At 38.5% G+C, this 27296-nt stretch overlaps 1 protein-coding gene across 1 annotated transcript in view; it reads left to right on the top strand.

The window, feature by feature from the left end:
* The window catches only part of LOC139463906 (homeobox protein MOX-1-like), a 44326-nt gene extending 17675 nt beyond the window's left edge, over positions 1-26651 (top strand). Inside the window, exons 2-3 of the mRNA XM_071245324.1 lie at positions 8797-8972; positions 24999-26651. Of these exons, the coding sequence (XP_071101425.1) occupies positions 8797-8972; positions 24999-25214 (392 nt within the window). The 3' untranslated portion in view covers positions 25215-26651. The remainder of the gene's footprint in view (positions 1-8796; positions 8973-24998) is intronic.
* The last annotated feature ends 645 nt before the right edge of the window (positions 26652-27296 follow it).

Genomic DNA, 27296 nt, shown 5'->3' with positions numbered 1-27296 from the left:
ATGTCCTAAATATGATTTGATGCTCGTTTAATGATACTTAAATGGGTCTGATTGTTTTTGTTTGTCGTTATACGTCGTAGTCAGCAATATACAAGCTAGATCACTGTCTGTGAATAACCGAGTCAGGATCAGGCAAACCAGTGATTGATATTAAGAGCATCGTCCAACACCGTCGGGGCACCAGGACCTACAATCAACCTTCTCACTTAACCCAACAACCCAATCTAATAAATTGCCTTTTGCGACAAGAACGGGTTATTTTAGACATGTTTTAACTCTGAATTCGCAAGAGGATCTGTATGACCTAATATATAATATATTTGCTCTGTATTACCTGCATCGCTTCTGGCTTTCCTCTAAATGTGAAGCTCATACACCGTCAAATAACTGAAATACTGTTCAAAGCGGTGTTAAACCAAACTCACTTACTCGTTGTACATTACAAAGTACATTTGTCACATAGTATCTAATCCTTTATGTCGTGTAAACTTAGTCCAAAAGGAGATGGAATTGGTTACCTGTTATATATACATTAACTGCCCGTCATGTATGGTACCAAACATAATCTCAACCATATATAATTACCTCTTCCATCTGTTATGAAATATTAATATACTTTGCTCCTGGTGATTTTTTCTCCATCCGTATCTGATTTATTTTCAAATTGTGATACAGCGTTTAACTGTTACAACAGATACATGGATTCATTGTTTCCAATATCACATATATTTCCTGAAATAACACAAGTTCAGCGTATCCCATTTACGAGATATTCAAAATATGATTTTGAAATCCGAATACACGGACAATTATACATACAAATACTCAATCTGTTACGCATATGGTCTATGTGCATGGACTTCCTATGACGATATGTGAAACCCCGCGGAAACGGTAGCTGCCATATAACTAACTTAAAGGGGATTATAAACATCACCGGCCATGAAGCATCCGACGCCATCTTGCTTGCGGCCATTTTGATTAGTGCTACTTACCCAAGATTACAAAAACACGAGTATCATTCAAAAACATCGCCAACTACAAACTCTATATTTCTTAGATCTCGGGTTTGTTTAGATTCGGTAGGTGGTCACGAGGGGAACTTGTGGGGTTTATTTGAGGGGAAGGTTCCTTGTGACCTCAAGATCACATTACTTTGAGGTCTGGGGGACGGTCAGTGGCGATTGTGGGAACTAGTCGTAAAGAAAACATGATAAAGAATATGAAAAAGTATCCAGAACAAGAACCGGATTGTGACGAACGTGAGAAACTCTTTGTGGGACAAGTTCTTGTTTTATACCCTCCCGGCTTTTCAACATAATCAAACCGGCATGGGCGGAAGAAGACTAACTTATTAATAAAAATACTTTCGTCTTCGACTGTTGAGTCTCAGTATTTCGACACGAGTGAATGATATATTTCCACGAACTAATAAATTCCATTATCTCAATTTGCACCCTACGACAAATGTGATAGAAATTAAGTTTGATATATATCAAACATGTCAGATGTGTCAGGAGTGAGCTGCCATAGATATCCAAATATACTATTTTCCTGACGAAATGAGTGACTAATTACGTAAAATGACAGGAGTCGCCTTCATTCCTACCAAAATATACACACCTTACTTGACATGTCGAACCAACGATTCTTCCTGTGTTTTGAAGGCCAATACTTTTCAGATTTATTTTACAAGTGACACATTGAAAGGTTATTGCGTCTATCAAAGCCAAGATCTCTATGCAGTTGGCTTGCAGAGTATATGTTTGTGGTAGTTATGTTTCAAGGCGTCGGTGTATGCTATACGAACTCTGACTGAATGCTTTTTACGTCAAGTTTTTAAAGCATGTTTCAGGCAGTGAACGTTAATGCATCATGTAGATTAGAGTTAATTACATCTGTATTGCACCAAGGCCTCCTCCCAAAGCCTAATGCATTATGGGTATTTTGAATAGATTCAGTAACTGGGCTTGAAAAGCCAAGAGCGTAGGCGATGAGCTAAGGCGTTATCGATAATATCTTATTTGATTTAATTTCAAATCAATTGGAATATATTGACGGAATGGTTCCCAAATGGTATCGCTTACTAAAATCTTAATGGGAAATATTTGGGGGAATATATATATATATATATATATATATATATATATATATATATATATATATATATATATATATATATATATATACTGGAGTACGCATGTTTTACCGTGTGTCATATGACCAAGGGCGTTGAGCTTTAGCGTCGTGTCCACGTTCTGAGGTCACTGAAGGTCAAATCGTTATAGTTATGCCTGTTTGGTAAATTCGAGTGAATAAAATTCGAAAATGGAACATCAATAAAAACAATTCTCTGGTATGAGATTAGCAAATAACAGTAAAAAGAACATTTTCGTAAAATGAGGAAATAGGAGCGCCAAAACAATTTGTCATAATCATTGGAAATCTCTGAAAGCAGAGTCAATGTTACAATTACACGAAAAATATATTGAAACGTACGACAGGGGCATTGCAGTGAGTAGAACCAGTTGAGGACGCTGTCCACAGTTAAGTATTTCTCTTGATTTATTTTCCAATGATTCACAAACAGCACTGACACACAATGATCATTTTTACAGGATTACTACTAAATGGTTGTTATTAAAGTGTTTATTTTTTCGTGTAGCAAGTGCGTGTCGCCCAAATTTAAAGCAAGTGTTTCCCTCACGAGGGAGTTGATCAGGACAATACCCCCTAGTGCAAGACAAGTTTCTAAAAGGGGCGACGCTACAGAAGCCAAACACATACTATATGCGACCTGATTTTTCTCATTTCCTTCAGTTGGGGAAGGAATGTCACCTGTGTTGGGACACCTTAGCTGAAATTAACCAAACCAACTGGATAAATAATATCACAAAACAGCCTGAAATACACCAAATTGACTGACAGCTTTTACTGCATAGTTTCGGGTCGCCCCAGAGTTGAGAGAGTTCGGGGGCGAGAATCAAAGCGAAAGTGACGTGTTTCCTCTCATATTTGATAAACCACATCAAATATGTATATGAAGTAGTATTTTCAGAATTTTCGCAAAAAAAGAACATTTTTGTCACAAGAGCCTGCCTTCGCCCCAAACTCACGAGTTGTTAGGAGCCATGAAAAACGCCCAGAGAAACATTTCCGAAGTCCCGTGTGAGAGAGTGCATGTTACTTTGTAATGGGGACTGGTTCTATTTCTCGACCAGCCCTCTACTCGCTCATGATTCATGTTTAACGTAAATGAAACGCTGCGAAAATGCAATGCAGATATCAGCATGAAATATGTATTTTAAAATAAATAGCACAGGTTCTTTCCCGCCGCCATGTGAGGAACACATTTCCGGTAGAATTCAAATAATACGACCATTCATTCTTAAATTCGGTTTTGTACGATAACAAGATTAGGTCATTTATTGAATAAAATGTGATTATTTGGTAGTATTTCTTACGTTTTGTATTCATATTCTCAAAACATCCTTCATTCTGAAGATGAAAAGTTACTCATGGAATGTTTGAATTGCAAATAGGAAGTAGAAAATGAAGACATGACACAAGTAATCGGTAACATCGTCTGTTTTGTTTTATTTCTGAGACTTTGATAAGTGGGCTCGAAGTAACCGTGAAACGTTGGTAGAAACAATAAAGGGATTGTTATTCATCACAAGAGTCATGTTTGCGAGTGATAATCTTGAAGACATTGATTTACGTTATCAATATAAGAAAGGACTACAAGTAAACAATTTATGCTTGGCTTCTGAAAAGGTGAATTTTGTGTATAGAAACTTATATTAAAAAAAACAAGTATTTGTTTATTACCCACATATCAACAACTTTCATCAACCTCTAGAATTCAGTTCAAATACATAAACAGTGTTGGTTTTCTACTTTTTTTTAAAAATAAACAAGTCTGACACTAATTCAAACTGACAAAGTCTTTCAACACTGACAACGTATCCTAAATAATGGAACATAGACGAGGTAAAAAGTGGCTTCCAAATTGCGAAATTATTTCACAAAGAGAACAACCGTGGCCCCCAGTGGCATAAAACGAGTATTTTATATGTTCCATTCACTGTGGCAATAACCGGGAGGCTTGACTCGCTCGCCTACGTCTTGTTGTTAACGGAATGAGGGGGTCGCTTATGCCATACCAAGCCACAAATGTGGTATTGATAAAAGCCAGATTTGAACTAAAACGGGACTTTCAGGCTGCGGCACACGCCATATCTGCGTTCAATTTGTCCATAATTAGTTTTGAACACGTTCTTGACAAGTGTTGTACACCGACACCATAACTTTTGTGCAACGCTCCTTAGTTTGGCCGAGCTACCAATCAGATTGCTTCCTTGTGTGGTGGAGGGATACATACAAGTTGTCATGCCCGTAAAGTAGTGCCACCTCCGAACTATGGCTGAAAGGCTGTGAAATACCTTTCTGTGATTCGCCCTTCACGATATATCGTGTTAAAACGCCCAACATGCGTGGCGATAGGTGTAATAGAACGCAGGTTTCTTTAGATGATGTAATCAAACAAGTGTATTTTATGTAAACGTCAGTTGTCGTAATGTACTACCTTCTTTTACAGTCAGGAGAAAATATAAGATAGTTACGCGATTAATCGCAAAGAACAATGACGAACGAAGCGTGGTTTGTTATACGATAAAACATTGTTCAATAAAGACGTCATTTCTGGAGATTCGAACATGAGCTCTCAATTTAATGACGTCTTATAATTTTTGAGAGGGAAGTGTCCAGTGAGTTGTTGCCCATAGATGTAGCTGGGCAACGCAGATAAACGAACAATCGCATCCCAAAGCGTGAGAGATATGACAGTAGGTATTGGGAGAAAAGGTACAGGTAATTGACGTTATTGTGAGAATATGCGGGAAATACCTACCTGTGCCTAAAATGGATGTGCCCGACATTGCCGAGGTCGCATTCTATTGAGGGAGTCATCATTACTTAAATAGGGGTAAATAGTTTAAAGCTTGTACATTTTATCATCATCCTTAAACAGGTTGTACATAATGTTGATATCTCATATAAGAAATAAACGACTCGTGGTCGTTGTTTATCGTACTGCAGGGAGAAGAAACCACGAGGTTTAAATAATACGGTTTGATTTGGAAGATATATATCAGATTGTATGACAAAATGTATTTTAAGTCACACTTTTAATTTGAGTTGGAGAAAGAATGTTGAATGCAGTCTAAAGTACACAAAAAATAAAGAGTGAGTGAGTTTGGTTTTACGCCGCTTTTAGCAATATTCCAGCAATATCACGGCGGGGGACACCAGAAATGGGCTTCACACATTCAAAAAATAAAGGAGAAATAGTTATGCAAAATGTTATGACTAAAATTAACTTTAAATACAACTGTGTGCTTATACTTTTAAAGAGATTGTGAGAGGTTCATGGATTAGTTTTTAGCAAGAGCAAATCTTTGACATGAGCTGATATAGATACAGGCTATGTAAGTAAAGAGAGTGATAATTGATAAACAAAAAAGGCTGAATGATCAAGTGTAATACCTTTGCACAATACATATTATCGACGCTGATTGGTCAGTTAAATAGATTTAACGTCAAATTGCTTCATTGAGAACAATAGAATATGACGTCATACATCCGTCATGAGATCAAACGTTGATAATGATGTCATCTGATCAATAATATACCGCAGTGAACTTTTTCTCCAGGGATGAAATTGTTTTTTTCCTCATTTACTTTCTAAATGTGGCAATGACTAACATACAGAATACCCTCCTCGAAACGAAAGAATAAAGGAGTATCTGTCCCTCGCGAACGAATGCTGTAAGGCCATCGACATTCACAGAATTTCATGACGATAACTTCCCAGCTTTAAATGTTTGGCATACCTAGGTGTCCAAAATGGTTCTTATTATACCTATTCCTTTATGGAACTTCCCTAATGACTTGCCTTTGCATGTGTTTGTGACGTGTACCACCGTTGGGACAGGATACACTCACCTTGTATCGGCACTATTTGATAGTGATACATTGATACATGCTTATGATATAGCCGAAATCGCACAGCGAATTCTTCTTTTACACTGTAAAATTTGTTTAAATATTAAACACGAACTTAAGCGCGTACTTTGTCCCATAATTTTGAAGCGTTTAGCGTCTAAACATTGTGTGTAAAATCTAAACACGTTTAGATTATTAGAATGATGCACAATGATAAGACCTTTGTCTTAAACATGTTGAGATTAAAAGAATAATACACAAAAATAAGCACTTTGTCAAAAACATATTTAAATTCTTAGATTATGGGGATGTTGTGTTTAATTGGTATTGAGGTTGTGAAACAATAGCTCATTTCATGTCCTCAGACTCTAAACATGTTTAGATAAAAGGCACCAAATTTGTATTCCGTTTATGATTTAAGCACATCCTAAACATGGCTTGTGTGTTAAACATGGCTTGTGTGTATTTTCATTCTTAACACATTTTCAGCGGGTTTGTCGCTTTTATTTTATGGCTGTTATTGCGAAAACTATCATCCACCTGACCCGTATGTCTGAAATATAAGCTCAACACGCCATTGTCGTGAAATTGGACAACGGAGGATAATGTGATAGTCAATGTTTCATGCAATCTTTGATATTCGATACTATTATCCTATATGGGGACCTGACTCCCACTGTTACGTATGAAAGAGATACGGTAATCTCATCGTATCAAATGTTCCCAGTATATCCACAGTACAACTATGGTTTGATAATGTATGTTCAAATGTCAATATTTTAGGTTTTTATGACAGTAATCGCCACATTGATCAAACGTATTTTATGACAAACACTTTCAGCTGATAGATTTTTTTTCTCGGATCACATAACAAAATCGTCATGTTGGGACCTCGATGTCGTCTTTAAGTCAGTTACAGTAAAGTACGGTTATAACGAACTCAAAGGGACTACTAATTTTAGTTCGTTATAACCGTAGTTCGTTATAAGCATATATACAGTATAACAACAGCAAATAGTCGGGACCAAAAAAGTAAGTTCGTTATATCCGTCAGTTCGTTATAAGCGTGTTCGTTATAACCGTAGTTTACTGTATGTTGATTTTCATCCATGCTACACAACAGTTACTAAGGATCGTAACAAAACATGACAATGTCGACATACTGAGTGTGTGTTTGTTTGTTTAACGCCGCACTCTGCACGGCGGCCTCACACGGCGCCCTTTATATAATCAAGTTTGGTCCAGACAGTCCAGTGACTGACATCATGAGCATCGATCTACGCAATTGAAAACGATGGCTTTCATCAACCAAGTAGAGCCTGACCACCCGATCCTGTTAGTCGCCTCTTATGACAAGCACTGGTTGTTGAAGACCAAGTCTAACCCGGATTGTGTGTATATGACACATTTAAAGACGTAACGGATAAAACGTTGTACTTCTTGACCGTCAACGCCAGAGCAAAAATCAGACTCGATTACCCATTGGGCGTAAAAGGCTAAATAGTGGTGAAAATTATATGAATGGATCACTGAAAATCCGTGATGACCACAGGTTAAGCGACAATCCAGTGATTGACATAAGCATCAATGACATGTATCAACCAAGTCAGCGAGCCTGACCACCCGATCCCGTTAGTCGCCTCTTACGACAAACTTAGTCGCCTTTTACGGCAAGCATGGGTTGCTCAAGGCCTATTCCACCCCGGATCTCCACGGGTCCTATGATATAGCATTAGTCGGAATCGTACAATGGATTCTGCCTTGAGACGAGATTGCTTATGGTTATTGAACGCTTTATTCATCTGCCAAGTTTTATTACGTAGGGGGGCGATCGGTTAGCCCAGTGGTTAAAGCGTTCGCTCGTCACGCCGAAGACCCGGGTTCGATTCCCGACATGGGTATAATGTGTGAAGCCCATTTCTGGTGTCCCCCGCCGTGATATTGTTGGAATATTCCTAAAAGCAGCGTAAAATCAAACTCACTCACTCACTCACTCCCTTATTACGTAGGTCAACCCACTAAAAACGATGAGCCAACTTGATTAAAACGCAAGACTCGGTCTAGATGTATAAGGCGAAGTGAGGTGAGATTGGGTTTAACGTCGAAGATAATTGCACTTATATAGAGATGTGCGTGCACGTGTGTGTGTGTGTGTGTGTGTGTGTGTGTGTGTGGCTGCTTGTACTAGTCCGGTCTGATGCCGATGTTGCAGTTTAACATGAATACCCCACTCAGACACAGTATACTGAATCCTAGCCGACCATTCCTTGTTTAAGCCCCTTAATGCCGAGCGCCAGACAGGGTAACAACAAGTACCATCTTTTAACGTCTTTTGGTATGACGCGGCAGGGAATCGAACCCCGGACCTTCCGCACTCCGGGCGGACGCTCTACCACTAGACCACGGAGGTGGTCCCTAGAATTAGAAACAAGACCCCCTTTAAATACACTGCGATATACATAACATACCCCTACGTTCTATCTTCTGGTGTACATCTTTCTGCAAAAACTATTCCACATTTGCTCGTGATCGTTCTAAAAGATTTTGTTATAAGACAAAACCAATGAATGCAACAGCTTAGGGAAATGTGTACGTAATAGAAACTTCAAAAGGTGGTAACGAAAACTATTACCATTAGATATCCAATCGACCAGTCGCTGAAACCACTATGATGAGTAGAGTATGAGTATGTTGAGTAGTATAAATGACAAACGACTGGCCTGTTACAGTTAACGAGTTTCAATGAAAATATTGACCTTTCCATTGTTAAACATACTGGTCATGTTTCAGATTCAGCCACAAGTCCATCCTACAAACTCGATCTTTCCACAAAACCCCGCAAAGAGCGGACGGCGTTCACCAAACATCAGATCCGAGAGTTAGAGAAGGAGTTCGCTGTCCACAACTACCTCACCCGGTTACGGAGATATGAGATAGCAGTGGCTCTCAACCTCACCGAGAGACAGGTATGGCATAGTCAACATATTATATATTCTGTAACCCCCTATTGACTTATGAGAGAGCAGTGGCTCTCAACCTCATCGAGAGACAGGTATGACATAGTCTCTCAACCTCATCAAGAGTATGACATAGTCAACATATGATATATAGTCTATAACCCCCTGATATATGAGAGAGCAGTGGCTCTCAACCTAACCGAGAGACAGGTATGGCATAGTCTACATATGATATATTCTATAACCCCCTGTTGACTTATGAGAGGGCAGTGGCTCTCAACCTCATCGGGAGACAGGTACGTTATAGCCTTCATATGAGATATAGTCTATAACCCCCTGATAAACGAGATAGCTGTGACTCTCAACCTCACCAAGAGACAGGTATGGCATGGTCTACATAAGATCACGAGATATTCGATATCCCCCGATGATATACGAGATAGCAATGGCTCTGAACCTCACTTAGAGACGGGTACGGTATAGTCTATATACTATATACTCTATAACCCCCTGTTTGCGTTGCTTTAGATAACATATCGAGTTTATGTTTTCATATTCTCTACATATGACACACATTTCCACCGACTCGAGAAAAAAATCTTTTTTTGTTAGCGTTGTAAGGCCTACGACTCAAAGAAGTTAAAGAACACTCAAATTCAAAGAGGTGACATCTTCCCGAGGCAAGAGAGCTAACTGACTATAAAAGTCCAGTTTCCACCCTTGCCGAACTAGGCTGGTATTATGGAGTTACATTTTGGCTGGACTAACGAGTCTGTGCATAGTCCAATCAAAATCGCGCAATGAAATCGAAATCCGGTTCGTAAACCGTCGTACAGATTTCGGTCGAATGCAGGATTTGCAAAGCATGTGCATATGTGCCCCTTCTATGCCTCCCCTATGGACCAATCAGATTCCACCTCTCGTATTGCTTCAAACAAAATGGCGGCGCCCAGACAAGACGATCTGACCGACAATCAAGATGTATATTGCGATAAAACGGGCCTTACATCGCGAAGTACTTCAAATCATGTGAGCACCTTACAAAACTTGAAAAGATTTGAAAAATATTGTTGATAACGAGTTGGCGGTGCACATGCTTTGCAAATTTTGCAATCGACCGAACTCTGCATGACAGTTTACGAACCGGATTTCGATTTCGGTGCGCGATTTTGATTGGACTATGCATAGACTCGTTAGTCCAGCCAAAATGTAACTCCATAATACCAGCCTAGTTTGGCAAGGGTGGAAAATGAACTTTTATAATTAGTTAACTCTCTTGCCTCGGGAAGATGAAGGGGTGATGGTTGGGTGAGAATCGAGTCGCATATCAGGAGATTGTTGATTAAATCTCCCTTATCGTATCTTTGCTTGTCGATGTATCCGAGACGTATGCCTTCGCCATCTCGACTTTGTCAAGAATGAGGTATGTTTAGGGTTTAATGACGATGTAACTGTATTTAGTCAGTCAGGTACCTTAAATACACGGATTTATAATCGTATGCCTCTGTGAATTTGTCAGCTTCCGTGTGGTAGAGCGTCCGCCCGGAGAGCCGTCGATCCCCGGCCGCGTCATACCAAAAAGACGTTAAAAGATGATACTTGTTATGAGCCTGTCTGGCGCTCGGCATCAAGGGGCTTAAAACATGGACTGTTCAGCTCGGATTCAGTATACTGTCATGTTTAACTGCGGCATGGTATCTCAGAAAGCTAGAACTATAAATCGGCATCATTCCGAAGTAGTACAAGCTGCCACACAAACACACACACGTACATGCACGTCGCTATATAAGTGCAATAATCTTGGACGCGAAGTTAAACCACATTTCACCTCACCTTTGATTTGATATAGGATAAAACATAAACCCAAATGTCTGAGATGTACATAGGTGGACCTAGGATCAATTGGGGCGAATCAGGTATTTGAACCACCAACCAGTGGATCCTGACACCTAGGGGAGACAACTCTACACAGTGAATTGCGAAGCCTTAGAGAAATTCGTTAGTTGTTAAATGAATGAATATTTTAAAGCCATTTTCCATGTTTTTATTGCGCTTGTAAAGAGCAATGAAAAGCAAGATTCACAGAGGGCAACTACTTTATGTCAAAGTTTCCATTGCGCCAAATCTTAAAGTATTAAATTAGGAAACAATTCATAGCTCAGAAAAAATATTTCACCCCAAATGACTAATATCTCTGAAATAAAAAAAGGGGTTACGGGTGGTCGTGCTGTGCAGAGTTGCGTCCCTTAGGCCTGCCAGGAACCTATTATCGTCTGTTCAATACCAGAATCGCCCTCATATGTTTCTAGGTTTGTCAGATCTTCGTTCGTGCAAGTGGGTTTCAGAATTGTGGAAAAAGATCTGCATCACTTTAGACTTTCCTCCCACATTGAGCTGAAACGCCTTGATATAGCTGATATACAGTTGAATGCGATGTGAAACCTAACTGATCCTTAAATTGAAACAAAATATTTTATGATATTGTTTCTATTGTTGTTGTTTTTTTAACGACGCACTCTGCAATATTCCAGCATCGATTGACGCATTTGAGATACAATGACATGACATACAATCAACGAATGCACCCGAAATTCCCATGGCTTTTTTATTTATTTTGTTTTGTTGTTTCTAAAATTAAATTTAGCTCTGGTCAGAAGACAACAGTTGTACACTTTCATGAGTTTTGGACATTTTAGTTTCAGTGTCAGTAAAAGATCAATATTGTATTAGGTGATTGCATATCAACATTAGTCGGGGGGAAATATATAAATATGAATTTCAAGTGAAACATATTATTTTTTAAATAATTGAAAAAGATCACTTGTCTGTTTACATAACATTTGTTGGTCGCTTTGTCAGTTGGTGTTATAATACTGCTTTGGACCCGTGCAGATCCGGGATAGAATAGGTCTTCACAACCCCTGCTTCTCGTATGAGGCGACTGTGCTCGTTGTAAGAGGCGACTAAGGGGATCGGGTGGTCAGACTCGCTGACTTGGCTGATGCATATCGTCGTATCCCAAATGCGTAGATCAATGATCACTGGATTGTCTGGTCCAGACTCGATTATTTACACACCGCCGTCATATAGCAGGATAAGTGCGCTATTCCTGCTATATGATGGCGTCTGTAAACACTATCATACGGCTTTGGCATTTGAATATTTGTCCATAGCACCACACCCGATGAGCCATCATCGAGTTTAAGTGTCTTTTCTCTTCGACATTTTCAGGTTTGCAGGTTCTTGATCATAAATTTATATCAGGTTTCTGTTCTGATTTTTATATTGACATACTCCCGCGGTATGTTAAGAGAACTATTTTCGGCGGAAGGAAATGTCACGATGCTCCGGTACTACTGGCAAGACAACAAGTTTCGGGTTTGATTGTTCTGGTCGGCACGTGTATGTATATTTTGATTAAAGCATGTCATGAATGACATCTCAAAATAAACAACGGAGATATGGACGGATTTTTTTGGAAAACCGACATTTCCTAGTCAGAGAGACGGAGAAAATGTACAATTATCACCCAAGAATGGACTCAGTCGTCAGAAGTAGGATACGATTTCAAACGCTGATTTTCTCATTGAAAACTCTCATCAGGTCGTAAACTTTGTAGTCATTTAACCCGATACATTTGAGCACAGGATTGGGTGATATTATCCGGGGTTCCATTTCATCGCTACTCCGCTCTTCCCGTGCGTGTTAGGTGATTCCGATGGTAAAAACATCTCGTGCATTTTTCGCTAGCCCAACATGCACAGAATGAGAAAACCTCATGTAAGAATGGGTCGTTAAGATTAGGGTTTTTTACGGCTTGAGGTCTGCTGTACATATGGTGCGCGGTTCCACCTGGGTTGTGTCGGGAGGGGCGGGGGCGGGGGAGGGGGGAGGAGGTGGCAGAAAGAGGGAAGTCTGTCCGAGGGATGTTGAGGGTGTTGCAGAACTGCAAGGGTGTAAGGAGGGGAGGGACTGGCGAAGAAGTGAGGGGAATTACAAGCGGAAGGGCGTTGTAGATGTTAGGTTGGGGTGAGGTAGCGTGGATATTCAGTAAGGGGTAGGAACAGAAGAATGGGTTAGGTGGGGATGAAGATGATAGAACAATGTGGCGCAGGAGAGACAAGGGTTAAAAAGTGAGTTAAAATTTAATGCCGCATCGGCATTATTTCAGCCATAGGGCGACAAGTTCTAGCAGCTACAAGCGCGTCATATAAATACATCAAAGTTATATTTAAAAACACTTTTGTCAAACATATTTCATTACAACAAAAGACAAGGGTTAGAAGTAAAAGAATAGCGGGGGGTGGGGGGGGGGGTGATAGAAGGGGAATACGATGCCAGTTATCATTAAGAAATGGGAGTTAGAAGGTAAAGAACGGATAGTCTTTCTTACAGACGCCAGTGTATATATGTGCGGTAAACTACGGTTATCACGAACACGCTTATAACGAACTGACGGATATAACGAACTAAAATTAGTAGTCCCTTTGATTTCGTTATAACCGTACTTTACTGTAATAAAACATACACCCAATTCCATTCTCACACCATTCTCGCTTCCAAGTTGCCAATGTTAAACCGTTCTCAGCTCTGCTGAAATTAAGAGACTTGCGGGTTCTTTGATATTCAATGGTTCCCTTATAGAATTCTATCTTTAACCTTATCCATACTTTTACTTCATGGACGATGTGTTAATCTGAATGTGGAGGTGACGAATGGTGAAAATTTGTTGACGGAGGTACAGAGACAGGAGTAAAGAACTGGCGTGATGACAAGGGAAAAGGGGAGTAAGGGTGAGTGAGTGAGTGAGTTAAAACTGAACGTCACATCGGTAATATTGCAGTCATATTATGACGAGGTGAGATTTAGTTGGTTTGTTGTTCAACGCCGCACTCAGCAATATTCCAGCTACACGACGGCATCAACCAAGTCAGCGAGCCTGACCACCCGATCCCGTTACGACAAGCATAGTCGCCTTTTACGGCAAGCATGGGTTGCTGAAGACCTATTCTACCCCAGATCATCACGGGTCTGAAGAGGGGAGAGACGGGATGATAACGAGAAGGGGGGAAAGGGACAGAAAAAAGCCTATGGTCACCTTGTGGTTAAATATAAGCGTCTGTTCAGTGGGGGTGGGCCGGGCGGGGTTGGGGTAGTCGTACGTTTGGGATGGGAATATACTCAATGCCAGGAAATAACCAGTCTCGATCATCCACCGAAACAAATTCCATTGGGTGTAAGGAGAAATACCACTTAAAATAAAAAGTTCGCAATACTCACAACCAACTGGAGAAGGAATATACTGAAAGGAGAGGTTATTTTGTTTTTAAATATTTAAGATGGATGACCACAACAGTTGGCCATACATTGTGATACAGCGATCCTTTATGAATTCGTTGCTTTCTACACGTTTTTTGTAAATATCCCTTTCTTAGTGACATTGTTTATTTTATCTTTATATAGCTAATAGGTTGTTCCATCTTTCGTACATCTCGGCTAAAAAATGAGCAAATAATAAGATAAACAAAAAGGCAAAAAATAAACAACTTAAGAGCAAAATGAAAGAAACCAAAACAAATAGAAATGAAACATGTTCCCGTTGATTGACATTCAGATTATTAACACATACTTCAAATCCAGCTTCTGCCTGTATTGTGTTTATATAATCAACACAATTCGGTGCACATTTCAATGGCGATGAAATTGACAAATGGCTACTATGCGTGAACTCGCTACCAACACGACGAGCAAGCATGAATAAAGACAGCAATATCTGTCCCCCATTTCCGTGTCCCCGACCTCTGGGGATGATTGATGAGCGAAAATCTACAAATAAATGCATATTTCAAGGATCATTAGCCTAAGATATCTATATCCTGTCAGGGACTATTTTCTTTGTGCAGGGATAATGCCAGTAAAACAACAAATATCACTGCGCCTTGTTTAGGCGTCGAAAGAATGAATATCAATTGAACGTCCCATATCGCCGTGTTGAAAGTACTGCAGATATATTAATCATAAAGGAAAATATGCAGGGAATCATCTGGAAAACGGATAAGTTTTTGAAAATTGACTATGAATGTGTTACCGATTATTGTCATAAATTGTATCGTGCATACATTCTCGTGACTCGGCATGTTAGTGTCACTGACAACCTGTCAGACAGAAGCATCACGCTTACTCTAAACGTTGTCTATTTCTGTACTGAGCGAGTTAATATTCAGTAAAAGAATAGAATGGTAACAATGGCTTATATAGTACAGTGTAACTTCAAAAAGGGATACTAGCAACACATGCTCATGGTGAATATTTAGATACATTTGTGGATAATACACAGGAATATCGAAGCTGTTTTTAAGAAATGTCAGAGTTTTTATTAAGATCTTTTGATGTTAACAAGAGTGTAGAATTTGTCTCTGTCTTTGTCGTTTTTTTCAGATTTAAGTATTTTTCAATTTTCCGCTTCTTTGATCTATATTAGAAATAAAACTTTCAATACAAATGAAAGAGGAATGAGGGGTTTATCGGATACCATTCATACTCAATGTATGTCTACTTCGTTGAACAAATTATGTGTAATATTAATATGTAATATCAATATCATATTCGAAGACGTAAATTTATTTCTTTTAGGTTATATGTCTTATTGTTTGGTTTCGTTACAAATTTTGTGATATAATTTGAATTCGACCTGAATAGTGTTCTTTAGTTGGAACTTATTACACCTGCCAGATCTAAACACGAGCACGCAGTCAATGTTGGCAGTTGACTTAAAATTAGAATAATATTGTCCCAAGCTTTAAAAAAATATCCCAATTTCCCACAGTGCGCGTTCATCAGTTGGAGGAATACCCCATGGATTTCAAGCAGGGGGGATAAAACCTCTCGGGAATGGCCAGCACGTGCGAGAAATTTGTCTTTTTCTGATGAAACACGTGGCCTAATCTATTTCCTTCTAGCTTGCCGCCATCTTGAATGACTTTACCAGATTCGTGGTTGTATTTACACATACGTGATATTTTCTTGTTAATTATGGGTTTTTTTAAAGTTATATTCTCTCTCGTGAAATTAAGAATATCATTGTTATTTCAAAATATATTTGAGGAGGCGCTTTTTGGTTTCTTGAAATATCCCGGCCAGGGAACCAGTTTCTATCTTAATAAAGATTAATTTTCAAATACCAGTACCAGCTGTAGAAATACTGTTTCAATCCACCCATAACATAAATATGGTAAAACAGCTGAAAAAACGAAAATATGTGATAAACCAAAAATATATGAATATCAGAGTTTTAATACACGGTCAGCTGAGTTGCTGTGTAGATTTTTACGCCTTTTTAGACGTTTTTTTATCAAGAGAATTTGAATTGTTGTTAGTTTGCCATCGTCATTAATATTATTGTCAATTCTCGACCTTCTGTGACTTTATTTCAAATATATCATGTCTGTAAATTGAGGCTCTTTAATGTTTTCTTACATTTCAAAAAGTACATTTATTTCCATAATTACACCTGAATAATGTTACGTCTAGACCTAGGATCATTCCTATGTACACATTTACAATACTTACAGGATCAGTGAGTGGCCACACAAATGGAAAATAGTTTTATTCCTCTGTACATATATGTAATATATGACTTAATTCGGAGATAATCATTGTTTTCAGATTGACAGGCGTTATTTAATTGAACCGGTGGTGTTATTTTTATCGGAGTTGGAATGCCCAAGTGGTCAATGACGATGCCTTTCTTTGTGCATAGTTGCGTCCCCTAGGTGTGATAGGCTCCGCTGGTGGCAGTTTGAGTCCCAAATTCACCCTGATTTTGATCCTCAATTTGTTTGCTTGGCAACCCCCCCTGCATGTTTGCAGTTTATCTCATGTTGACGGACGTGTGTATTCCTTAACCAAGCATAACCCTGACACCCATTCCGTTTCGGAGGTTAGGTTTTTTTATCAAAATTCTATCCTTTTTGTCATTTTCTTTTACCTTTGCTGTTTGGGTCAGGTGTATTTTACAACTTCAATGATATTACCATATTTATATTTTTTGATTTCTAGCTCTTGGGGTTAGATGTATTTCGTAATTATATGACGGTTCATCTTTTCATTCTAACCTCCTTTATTATCTTGGGCTAATTGTATTTGATAATTGTGTCATTTTTTATCTCTTCATTCTTAACGATTGCTCCCCCTTTACTATCTTTGGGATAGTTGTATTTTATTGATTTATCTTCTGTCATATTTTCTATCTTACCGTTTGGTATTATCTTAGGGTTAATGTCTTCAGGCTGATTTATCTTCTGTCATATTACCTTTCTTACCATTTGGTATTATCTTAGGGTTAATGTCTTCAGGCTCATTTATCTTCTGTCATATTACCTATCTTACCATTTGGTATTATCTTAGGGTTAATGTCTTCAGGCTCATTTATCTTCTGTCATATTACCTATCTTACCATTTGGTATTATCTTAGAGTTAATGTCTTCAGGCTGACTTATCTTCTGTCATATTACCTATCTTACCATTTGGTATTATCTTAGGGTTAATGTCTTCAGGCTCATTTATCTTCTGTCATATTACCTATCTTACCATTTGGTATTATCTTAGGGTTAATGTCTTCAGGCTGACTTATCTTCTGTCATATTACCTATCTTACCATTTGGTATTATCTTAGGGTTAATGTCTTCAGGCTGACTTATCTTCTGTCATATTACCTTTCTTACCATTTGGTATTATCTTAGGGTTAATGTCTTCAGGCTGATTTATCTTCTGTCATATTACCTTTCTTACCATTTGGTATTATCTTAGGGTTAATGTCTTCAGGCTGATTTATCTTCTGTCATATTACCTTTCTTACCATTTGGTATTATCTTAGGGTTAATGTCTTCAGGCTGACTTATCTTCTGTCATATTACCTATCTTATCATTTGGTATTATCTTAGGGTTAATGTCTTCAGGCTCAATCATCTTCTGTCATATTACCTATCTTACCATTTCGTATTATCTTAGGGTTAATGTCTTCAGGCTTATTTATCTTCTGTCATATTACCTATCTTACCATTTGGTATTATCTTAGGGTTAATGTCTTCAGGCTCATTTATCTTCTGTCATATTACCTATCTTACCATTTGGTATTATCTTAGGGTTAATGTCTTCAGGCTTATTTATCTTCTGTCATATTACCTATCTTACCATTTGGTATTATCTTAGGGTTAATGTCTTCAGGCTCATTTATCTTCTGTCATATTACCTATCTTACCGTTTGGTATTATCTTAGGGTTAATGTCTTCAGGCTTATTTATCTTCTGTCATATTACCTATCTTACCATTTGGTATTATCTTAGGGTTAATGTCTTCAGGCTCATTTATCTTCTGTCATATTACCTATCTTACCGTTTGGTATTATCTTAGGGTTAATGTCTTCAGGCTTATTTATCTTCTGTCATATTACCTATCTTACCATTTGGTATTATCTTAGGGTTAATGTCTTCAGGCTCATTTATCTTCTGTCATATTACCTATCTTACCGTTTGGTATTATCTTAGGGTTAATGTCTTCAGGCTTATTTATCTTCTGTCATATTACCTATCTTACCATTTGGTATTATCTTAGGGTTAATGTCTTCAGGCTGACTTATCTTCTGTCATATTACCTATCTTACCATTTGGTATTATCTTAGGGTTAATGTCTTCAGGCTGACTTATCTTCTGACATATTACCTATCTTACCATTTGGTATTATCTTAGGGTTAATGTCTTCAGGCTCATTTATCTTCTGTCATATTACCTATCTTACCATTTGGTATTATCTTAGGGTTAATGTCTTCAGGCTGACTTATCTTCTGACATATTACCTATCTTACCATTTGGTATTATCTTAGGGTTAATGTCTTCAGGCTCATTTATCTTCTGTCATATTACCTTTCTTACCGTTTGGTATTATCTTAGGGTTAATGTCTTCAGGCTGACTTATCTTCTGACATATTACCTATCTTACCATTTGGTATTATCTTAGGGTTAATGTCTTCAGGCTGACTTATCTTCTGACATATTACCTATCTTACCATTTGGTATTATCTTAGGGTTAATGTCTTCAGGCTCATTTATCTTCTGTCATATTACCTTTCTTACCATTTGGTATTATCTTAGAGTTAATGTCTTCAGGCTGATTTATCTCTGCTATATAACCCATCTTACCGTTTGGTATTATCTTAGGGTTAATGTCTTCAGGCTCATTTATCTTCTGACATATTACCTTTCTTACCATTTGGTATTATCTTAGAGTTAATTATGTCTTTAGGCTGAGTTATCTTCTGCCATATTACCTTTCTTACCATTTGGTATTTTCTTAGGATTAATTATGTCTTTAGGCTGAGTTATCTTCTGTCATATTACCTATCTTACCATTTGGTATTTTCTTAGGATTAATGTATGACGGGCAAGATGCAGCGCGAATTGAAATACATATACAAGAGTCACGTACTAGGCTACATGACACTTGGTTAACGACCTCGCCATTAAGAATTCAACCATGCTTACCGAAAACAGATTTGACTTCGAATTTCACCTTCCATATTCTCCCAATGCTGGTACCTTTGCCAAACAAGATATTGTACGTCTTGCATTGCTTGAAACAGAGTCATTTTGTTACTTTGACGTTTGTAGAATGTTCAACGGAAATGTGACTTTTGACTTTCTACTGATGATGAGGGCACCCGTACTGCAGACAATGATGTATTGTTACAGTGCTTGGACACGGACGTATTTGGATTTCATACATCAATATTTGGTTGAATATATAATATTACCTAGATACAAGCTCCAACTCCAGTGTTTCAATTTCAAATAAGCATCGAACACAACACCAGAACAGAAAAAGACTACTGATGTGAAATTATTTACGTGGACTTTTTCATATGTATTTCATATCTGTTTATGAAGGACAAACAAAAGCTTTGGAAAAAAACAGTGATAAGAAATATTTTTCATAAGTGGCAAAACAGATGTAACAGAGTTGACAATGATACCAGCATGGGACACAAGAGGATGCGGGAAGTCATATTGTAAATGATGGTAAATGACATTGACATATTGGCATAAGGAATTACATTTTATTAAGATGTATACGAAATATGATGATAGAATCTGTGATAAGTAGAAACTGTCTGGCAAAGGAAAGCATACACCCACGTTTGGTGGTGGTTACAAATTAAACAAACAAGAAATGGTTATTCGATTATGATGATTTTGATACGAATATAACAGTTGTGTTTTTGGACTTTCAGTTTGCAGTATTCCGGTTTTCAGCCTGGTAATATGTTGATATATCTTGTAATTTTTGGGTCAAATCCAGTTTGCAAGTATTTATTTTCTTTTTCCCCACAGTTTAGTCAATTGATGTCTAACACACGTCACCGGGTAACAATAGCGGTATTCACTTGGGTGGCTTACGTAACGTTATTGACATTGTGTTAAAAATTCATCAGCTTTCCAAATATACAACGTAGTTATGCTGTAAACGTTGACGCTTCCTACATATGTTCTGTCATACACATTCTAACCCTGAGTTACTTATGGCATTTTGACGCCGAAAAGTTTATTTTGACGTCTGCCGCTGACTGCGGGATGAACTTCCGCCAACATGGCCGACACAGGGCATCCGGAACTAATGATATCCGCGTGAGGGAAAGGGCACCGGTCAAAAATATTGGGGCTTAGTTTTTATTGGTTGATTTTCATTACGAAAACATTCGTAAAATAGAACAAATAAACCGCCAGTTTCGGATTCTTGTTTTTAACGTCTTTCTCCATATCCCTCAGTCCATGGTTGATTTGACAAACAAAACCAAGCAAAGAGCCAAAGACGAACCTGGAATAATTGAGAAATGATATTTCCATCAACAAACGTTATTGTGATCGTACCAATGAAATGACAACCTAGCAAAGAGCCAAAGACGAACCTGGAGTAATTGAGAAATGATATTCGCATCCACAAACGTTATTGTGATCGTACCAATGAAATGACAACAAATGTTGATAATAACTATGATCATACAGATTAGAAAGTTTTACAAATTGATCAATCTTCTAAACACTTGACGGTCTAGCTTCATGTCGTGTTAATGGTTATGGCGGTCACAAAATCACTCAAACGTGAATTTGAGACTTATAATTTGTTTAGTTCAACAAAAATTCAAAAATAATGCAGAAACCTTATGGGGTCCATTTTCAACTCAGTTAAACTAATCGTCAAAGAACAAAATAATACTTTTGAGTAATATCCTTTGAAAACATATCATACATTCATATCCCAGAACTGACAACCATAGATGGAACAACGAATAGTAATAATCTGCTTGTAAAGCGCATAACTCTATGTGCAATTTGTGCCTAAAGCGCTACATTAGTATTACCCCTGTCGATGGATCATTTTTTTCATTCAAATCCCTGGAGGTTTATGCAACTTATACTGCCTGTGATACGCTAGAAGGTTAATAATCAAATTACTTTCTCATTCTACCGGGTACCCATTAAACGTAGATACCCAGATTAACAAATAATGGGGATATTCTTTGCAAACTGCAGTTCTTTGAATCAATGAATCGCCTCATATCATACGTTTAGATGAGTTTTTAAATGATTTTGCAAACAATTCTGTATGTTTAGGATTGTATATTGAGGGATTGAAAAACAGTTCACGTGGCTGTCTTGATATGTTTTGCTTTGAGAGGTGTGGTTTGTGTTATATTGCATCTGTGATGTTTAATTTTCTATTGTACTGTATATGATTTCAATGAATGTATAGTTTGTTCCCGTCGCAGCTCGCCAGAGATATTGCCGATGCGACGTTAAATTGTAACTCACTCATTCACTCACCCGCTCGCTCACTCACTCACTTTAACCGGGTAAGAATATGTCCTCAGCAACCCATGCTTGCCACAAAAGATGCGGCTAACGGGATCGGGTGGTCAGGCTTGCTGACTTGGTTGATTCATGTCATTGTACCCCAATTGCGTAGATCGATGCCAATGATGTCAATCACAGGATTGTTTGGTCAAGACTCGATTAGTTACAGAGCGCCGTAATATAGCTAGAATATTGCTGAGCACGGTGTATAACATTAAACAAACAAATAAACACTAACTTAGGTGATTTTTGCCTTTTGACATATAAGCGATTTTGTCGATTTCTCAATGTCCACCTGACAAAGACATTGTGGTAACGACATTCTTCTTATTAGTTCTCAAACGCTTCGAACGAACAGAAATTTAACTGATGCGTCGATCATTCACCATTCCACCCTCAATCGAATACATAAAAAGCGACTATGCTTGCCGTAAAAGGCGACTATGCTTGTAGTAAGAGGCGAGTAACGTCGGGTGGTCATGCTCGTTGACTTGGTTCATGCATGTCATCGATCCCAGTTGTGTGGATCGATGCTCAAGTTGTCAATCACTGGGTTGTCTGGTCCAGACTCGATTATTTACAGACCGCCGTCATATAGCTGTAATATTGCTGAGTGCGGCGTTAAACAACAAACAAACAAACAAACAGACAGACAAACATACCATAACGTCAACGTATACCGTATTAGTTCACTGAACTTGCCCTAACGCGAGATGTAAGCGTCTGCAAGAAACCGTCTAGGTAAAACTCTGATTGCAATTACGCTGCAATCTCTATATGTGATTATCTGTTTATGTCCCGAGAACATATACCATTCCCTAAGTAATACTGAAACAGATCGTAATTTGTCGGTCCTATCTGTCGGTGTAACTGCGCTTCCGTATCTTGCCTTTATTTCTATCTTGTGATACAGTTGTTTTAATTAATCATTGCTATCTTATCGTAATTTGAGAGATAAATTCGGAACTCATTCGATAGAGTGACGCCAATTCGGCTGTTTAATGAGCCGAACCCTCGCCGAGTTTAGATTACGTAAGACCCGTGATAACGCCCTGCACTTATACACTAAAACATATACTGCTAAAAAACCCGGGTCTGTACTATACAGCTTGTACATAGACATCGTGACGCTGAAATAAAGTGTTTTGAGTAACCTTTCATGTCCGACTTTTCTGAATGATTAACACATATATTACAACTTTTTTTTTCAAATTAAAACAATGCAAGAGTATGCCTGTTTGTTATGAAACACCGCTGCCCACATAGATCTCTTCTGGAGATATGTTTGGTAGAAATAAAAGAGGCAAACAATAGTTTTAATCACAGCTTCAGTTCCCGGGTTGTAAGAAGAGATGCTCCTTTAAAACTTTACTGGAATACCGTGAAAACGAATTTCCGAATTACGAACTATTTTCATTTTGTTTTGGTGTCTTTATTCTTTTCTCGCACACAATTTCTCCCTCCCCAAAACACAACGCCCGCTCATAGCCCGATTTACTGCGAAATATACAATGGTTGATATTTAAATATGATATTCTCTTTATATGTTGTTATAAGGGCAATATCGTGTTACTGGTGAGATTAGTGCGGGTAACAAGGCAGCGAGTCATTCTCTCAATCACGGATATACAGTTACAGTTGTCTCATATTTACAGTTTCTTTGCGTGGAAGTTATTTTACGTGCGCTTCAAACAGTATGTGCCATTGATAACGGTACTAGTGGCTTACACCCCGAAACCGGACTTGAATCACAGGGATGACTTTTGTTTCTTGGTTGATTGTTATTTAACTCAGCAATATGAAGGAGGCCTGTAAATAATGTTTAAAGAAGGAAGATGTGAGAAATGCATATACATGAGAGTAAGATGGTTCAAAGACAAAGCGTGAGCCTCTATTTGAACTGGACATTGGCCCGCAGGGAATTGTCTCCCTTTGTTAATTAACAATCAAGCCCGTTCGCGGAGCTCTCTATACTGTTGCTGCCACCAAGTCAAAACTCCCCACTGTGATAGGTGACCACAACCATGCTTGGAGTTGAACTCGCAACCGACTGACCGTTATGTTTACAAACAAGTGATGACTGCCGTGACGCCGAATACTCTTATTTTCTTCGTTTGTCATTTTGAATTTCTATTTCATTCCAACTATCATGTAATTGGTATAGTTAGAATGTAACGGGGAAGTTAAGTGATTTTCTGATAGTCTGCGATCTTGAACCAATCTGATCATACAAACAACAAAGTGAATTCAAATATGGTCTGTGTGTAAACCTTTTAAAATGATCTATGATGGCATTTTCAAAGACATAAGCAAAAGTATAAACGTTACTAGATTTGGGATTAGATGGCAAATTTCAAGGTTCTGGTAATGGCCGCGCATGCACTGGTGTAACGAACGTGTCACGCGCTGCGAAGCACCTTGATTAACAATCTACGTCGAATCGAAGAACATGATCATGAACGACCTGCATGTTAGTTCCCGGGCCCGCTTGCATAAACAGATCTTAGCTTCAGGACTTTTGTAAGTCTGTGTTTAAGTATTTTCAAGGAATAGTTGTAGTAGACATTGTATTTGGTTTGGTTGTTGTTTGACGTCGCACTCAGCAATAGTCAAGCTATATGACGGCGGTCTGTAAATATTGGTGTCTGGACCAGACAATCCAGTGATTAATATCATGGACATCGATCCACGCAACTGGGATACGATGACATGCTTCAACCAAGCCAGCGAGCCTGACCACCCGATATTGTAATACATATGATTAGTGAAGTGAGACATTGTCTCTATCATATTGTCAATCACTGGATTGTCCTGTGCAGAAGAGATTATTTACAAACCGCTGTTACAGAGCTGTATTATTGCTGAGTGTGGCCTTAAACAAAATATAATATGTTTTATATTACAGCAAAAGTAATAAAGCAAAACTGATATGCATAATTCATTTGAATTTAGAAGACAAAGTGGGTTTGGTACCCAGGCTAAACTTGCTTGGACTGCCTATTTGCCAGATCTACGTTAGTGGTCCTTGTTCTATTATTGTTGTTCAGTGGTTTGGGTTTAAAAAACATATAATTCCATATGTTTGAAATGTGTAATGTTCTTTCTTGACCGTTTTTTTATTGTATTCTAGGTAAAGGTTTGGTTTCAAAACCGACGGATGAAATGGAAAAGGGTCAAGGGTGCTCAGCTCGTGCGGGACAAGGTCACAGGTCAACTGAAGCCCTTGATGACCCCGTGTGTGACGTCATCGGGTGGCGTGTTCAGTGATTCGCTGAAGGACTCAAACACAGGATCACGTGATCCTATGGAGCATATAAAAGAAGAAATGAAAGATGCCAAACTATGAAAGAAACTCTACATTCATACTGGTTGTAAGTGATCGTGAAATGACATCATCGTGACGTCATGATGACGTCATCGGACATGACAAAATGTATTACCCGAAAGAGGTGTGTCTCAGTTGAACCCGAAGCTCACACGTTGCACGTACAGAAAACACGGCAGCAGCAAACGACTGAAGGTGCTAAAAGGGTAACGTGGAAACGAAGAATCGACGGAAAGATTTACATTCAGTTCGCAAGAGGCAAACTGAATTATTCAAGACATGTTTACTAATGACAAGACATTGTGTGACTTTTTTTTTCTCAATTGAGAATCTGATTATTATATGTTGTTCAGAATGAACTGTGGATTCATCTTAATATCACGTGAGAGATTGATGGGGGTGTGTTACACATGAAGGAGCCTTCTGTCTTCTTATTAGGAAATTACGCTTGGCCTTCTTGTTTAATTAAAGGACGCCATCCAGGAATCATGATCATGACACGGACAATCTATTCATGATGCATATGATGTATTGTACACACAAACTCTCTCAGATGTTCCGACGTTCCTTGTACCGATCAAATGTTCCTTGTACCGATCAAATGTTCCTGACACCGATCACATGTTCCTGACACCGATCACATATTCCTGACACCGATCAAATGTTCCTGGTACCGATCACATGTTCATGACACCGATCAAATGTTCCTGGAATCGATCACATGTTCATGAAACCGATCACATGTTCCTGGTTGCAGATAAAATGTACCTGGTGCCAATCAAATGCTCCTGATAGCAAGCAAATGTTCCTGGTACAGAGCAAATTTTATAATACAGGTCAAACGTTCCCGATACCGATCGGTCCTGATTCTCAAGGACGTCAACCACACGTCATAAGACACAGCAAGTTGACTGACTTGGGAATCGGCAACATGGCATCTTCGGGCGATGAAATTTGAACCAAATCTCTAATCTGATGTTATCAGTGTATTGTCAGTGTAAATTAAGTCGTGACTCGCCTTCGTCCATCGCATTGTCAGTGCAACGTTTGGCATTGGTATAATTGGTTTAATTTCGTCTTTCACTAAAATAATCTTTGACGTGATAAAGCTCTAGGTATATATACAAACCACCATACGTCGTAAAGGTTTCAGTAAAAAAAATTAAAAATGGATCAAACTTTCGTTTCCCAAAATGTTGGTCTTGATTTGTAGGAGGTAGGTATGCGAAAATGGTTATAGGAAAGACCACACAGACTGTGAATGGGATTGAATGAATGGGCGACTTACACAGACTGACAGGCGATCTTACGATTCTCCATGTTAAAGTATGGGTGTTACGATGACTTAGCGCTAAGATCACTTGTGGAACAAGGCCCTGGGCTTGTAACGAACAATCTTGGGAGAATACAAATCTAAAGATCCTGCACAATCTTGGATTATGATATAAACGTAAGATGTTTGGGTGCTGGTTGACGGTGGGTGGACTGGATGGGTTGCTTAAAGTCCCTGCAAAAGCATATATATAGTGAGATTGTTTATACGATCCAGTAATATGATAATATTCCAAGATTGTACAGGAAATCGTATGAGTTCTTTTATCCCAAGATTGTACTAACAGACCCACGTACACAAAGCGATCTTATTGATTGGGCTATTGCAGGATTATGTTACGACAGTAAGCACTTCACTTTGTGCAAATGGTTCACTGTGGTGAATTTCATCTCTCTTGAGAATGACGACCTGTGTCCTATTTGTGGATAGTTTGGACGATTTGGTGGGTATATTAAATCCCTAAGTCCACAATAAGAACAAAATAAGTCAAAATATATCCCGATTTTCACATGCATCGAATACTTATACAGAAGTTATTGATTTTAACAAAGTAGGACTCTGTGTGGGGAGTTTTAGGGTTTGAAGAATTTGAAAAGAGCCTATTCAGTGGCACAATTAAGCAACTGGTTATGGCTAAATATGGGTGTCTATATATAATAGTCGCAAAAGTCACATTGGTAATATACTATGGAAGCGCCCCAGTGTCACATTCAAAATACCCGTAGGTGTATTAGAAACATGCTAAAAACAACACGAGGCGTCCTCAATAT

Source organism: Haliotis cracherodii, unplaced genomic scaffold (genome assembly GCF_022045235.1).
Source record: "Haliotis cracherodii isolate W230 unplaced genomic scaffold, xgHalCrac1.p SCAF_16, whole genome shotgun sequence".
NCBI classification, from domain to species: domain Eukaryota; kingdom Metazoa; phylum Mollusca; class Gastropoda; order Lepetellida; family Haliotidae; genus Haliotis; species Haliotis cracherodii.
This window is presented reverse-complemented; position numbering and strand designations above follow the sequence as displayed.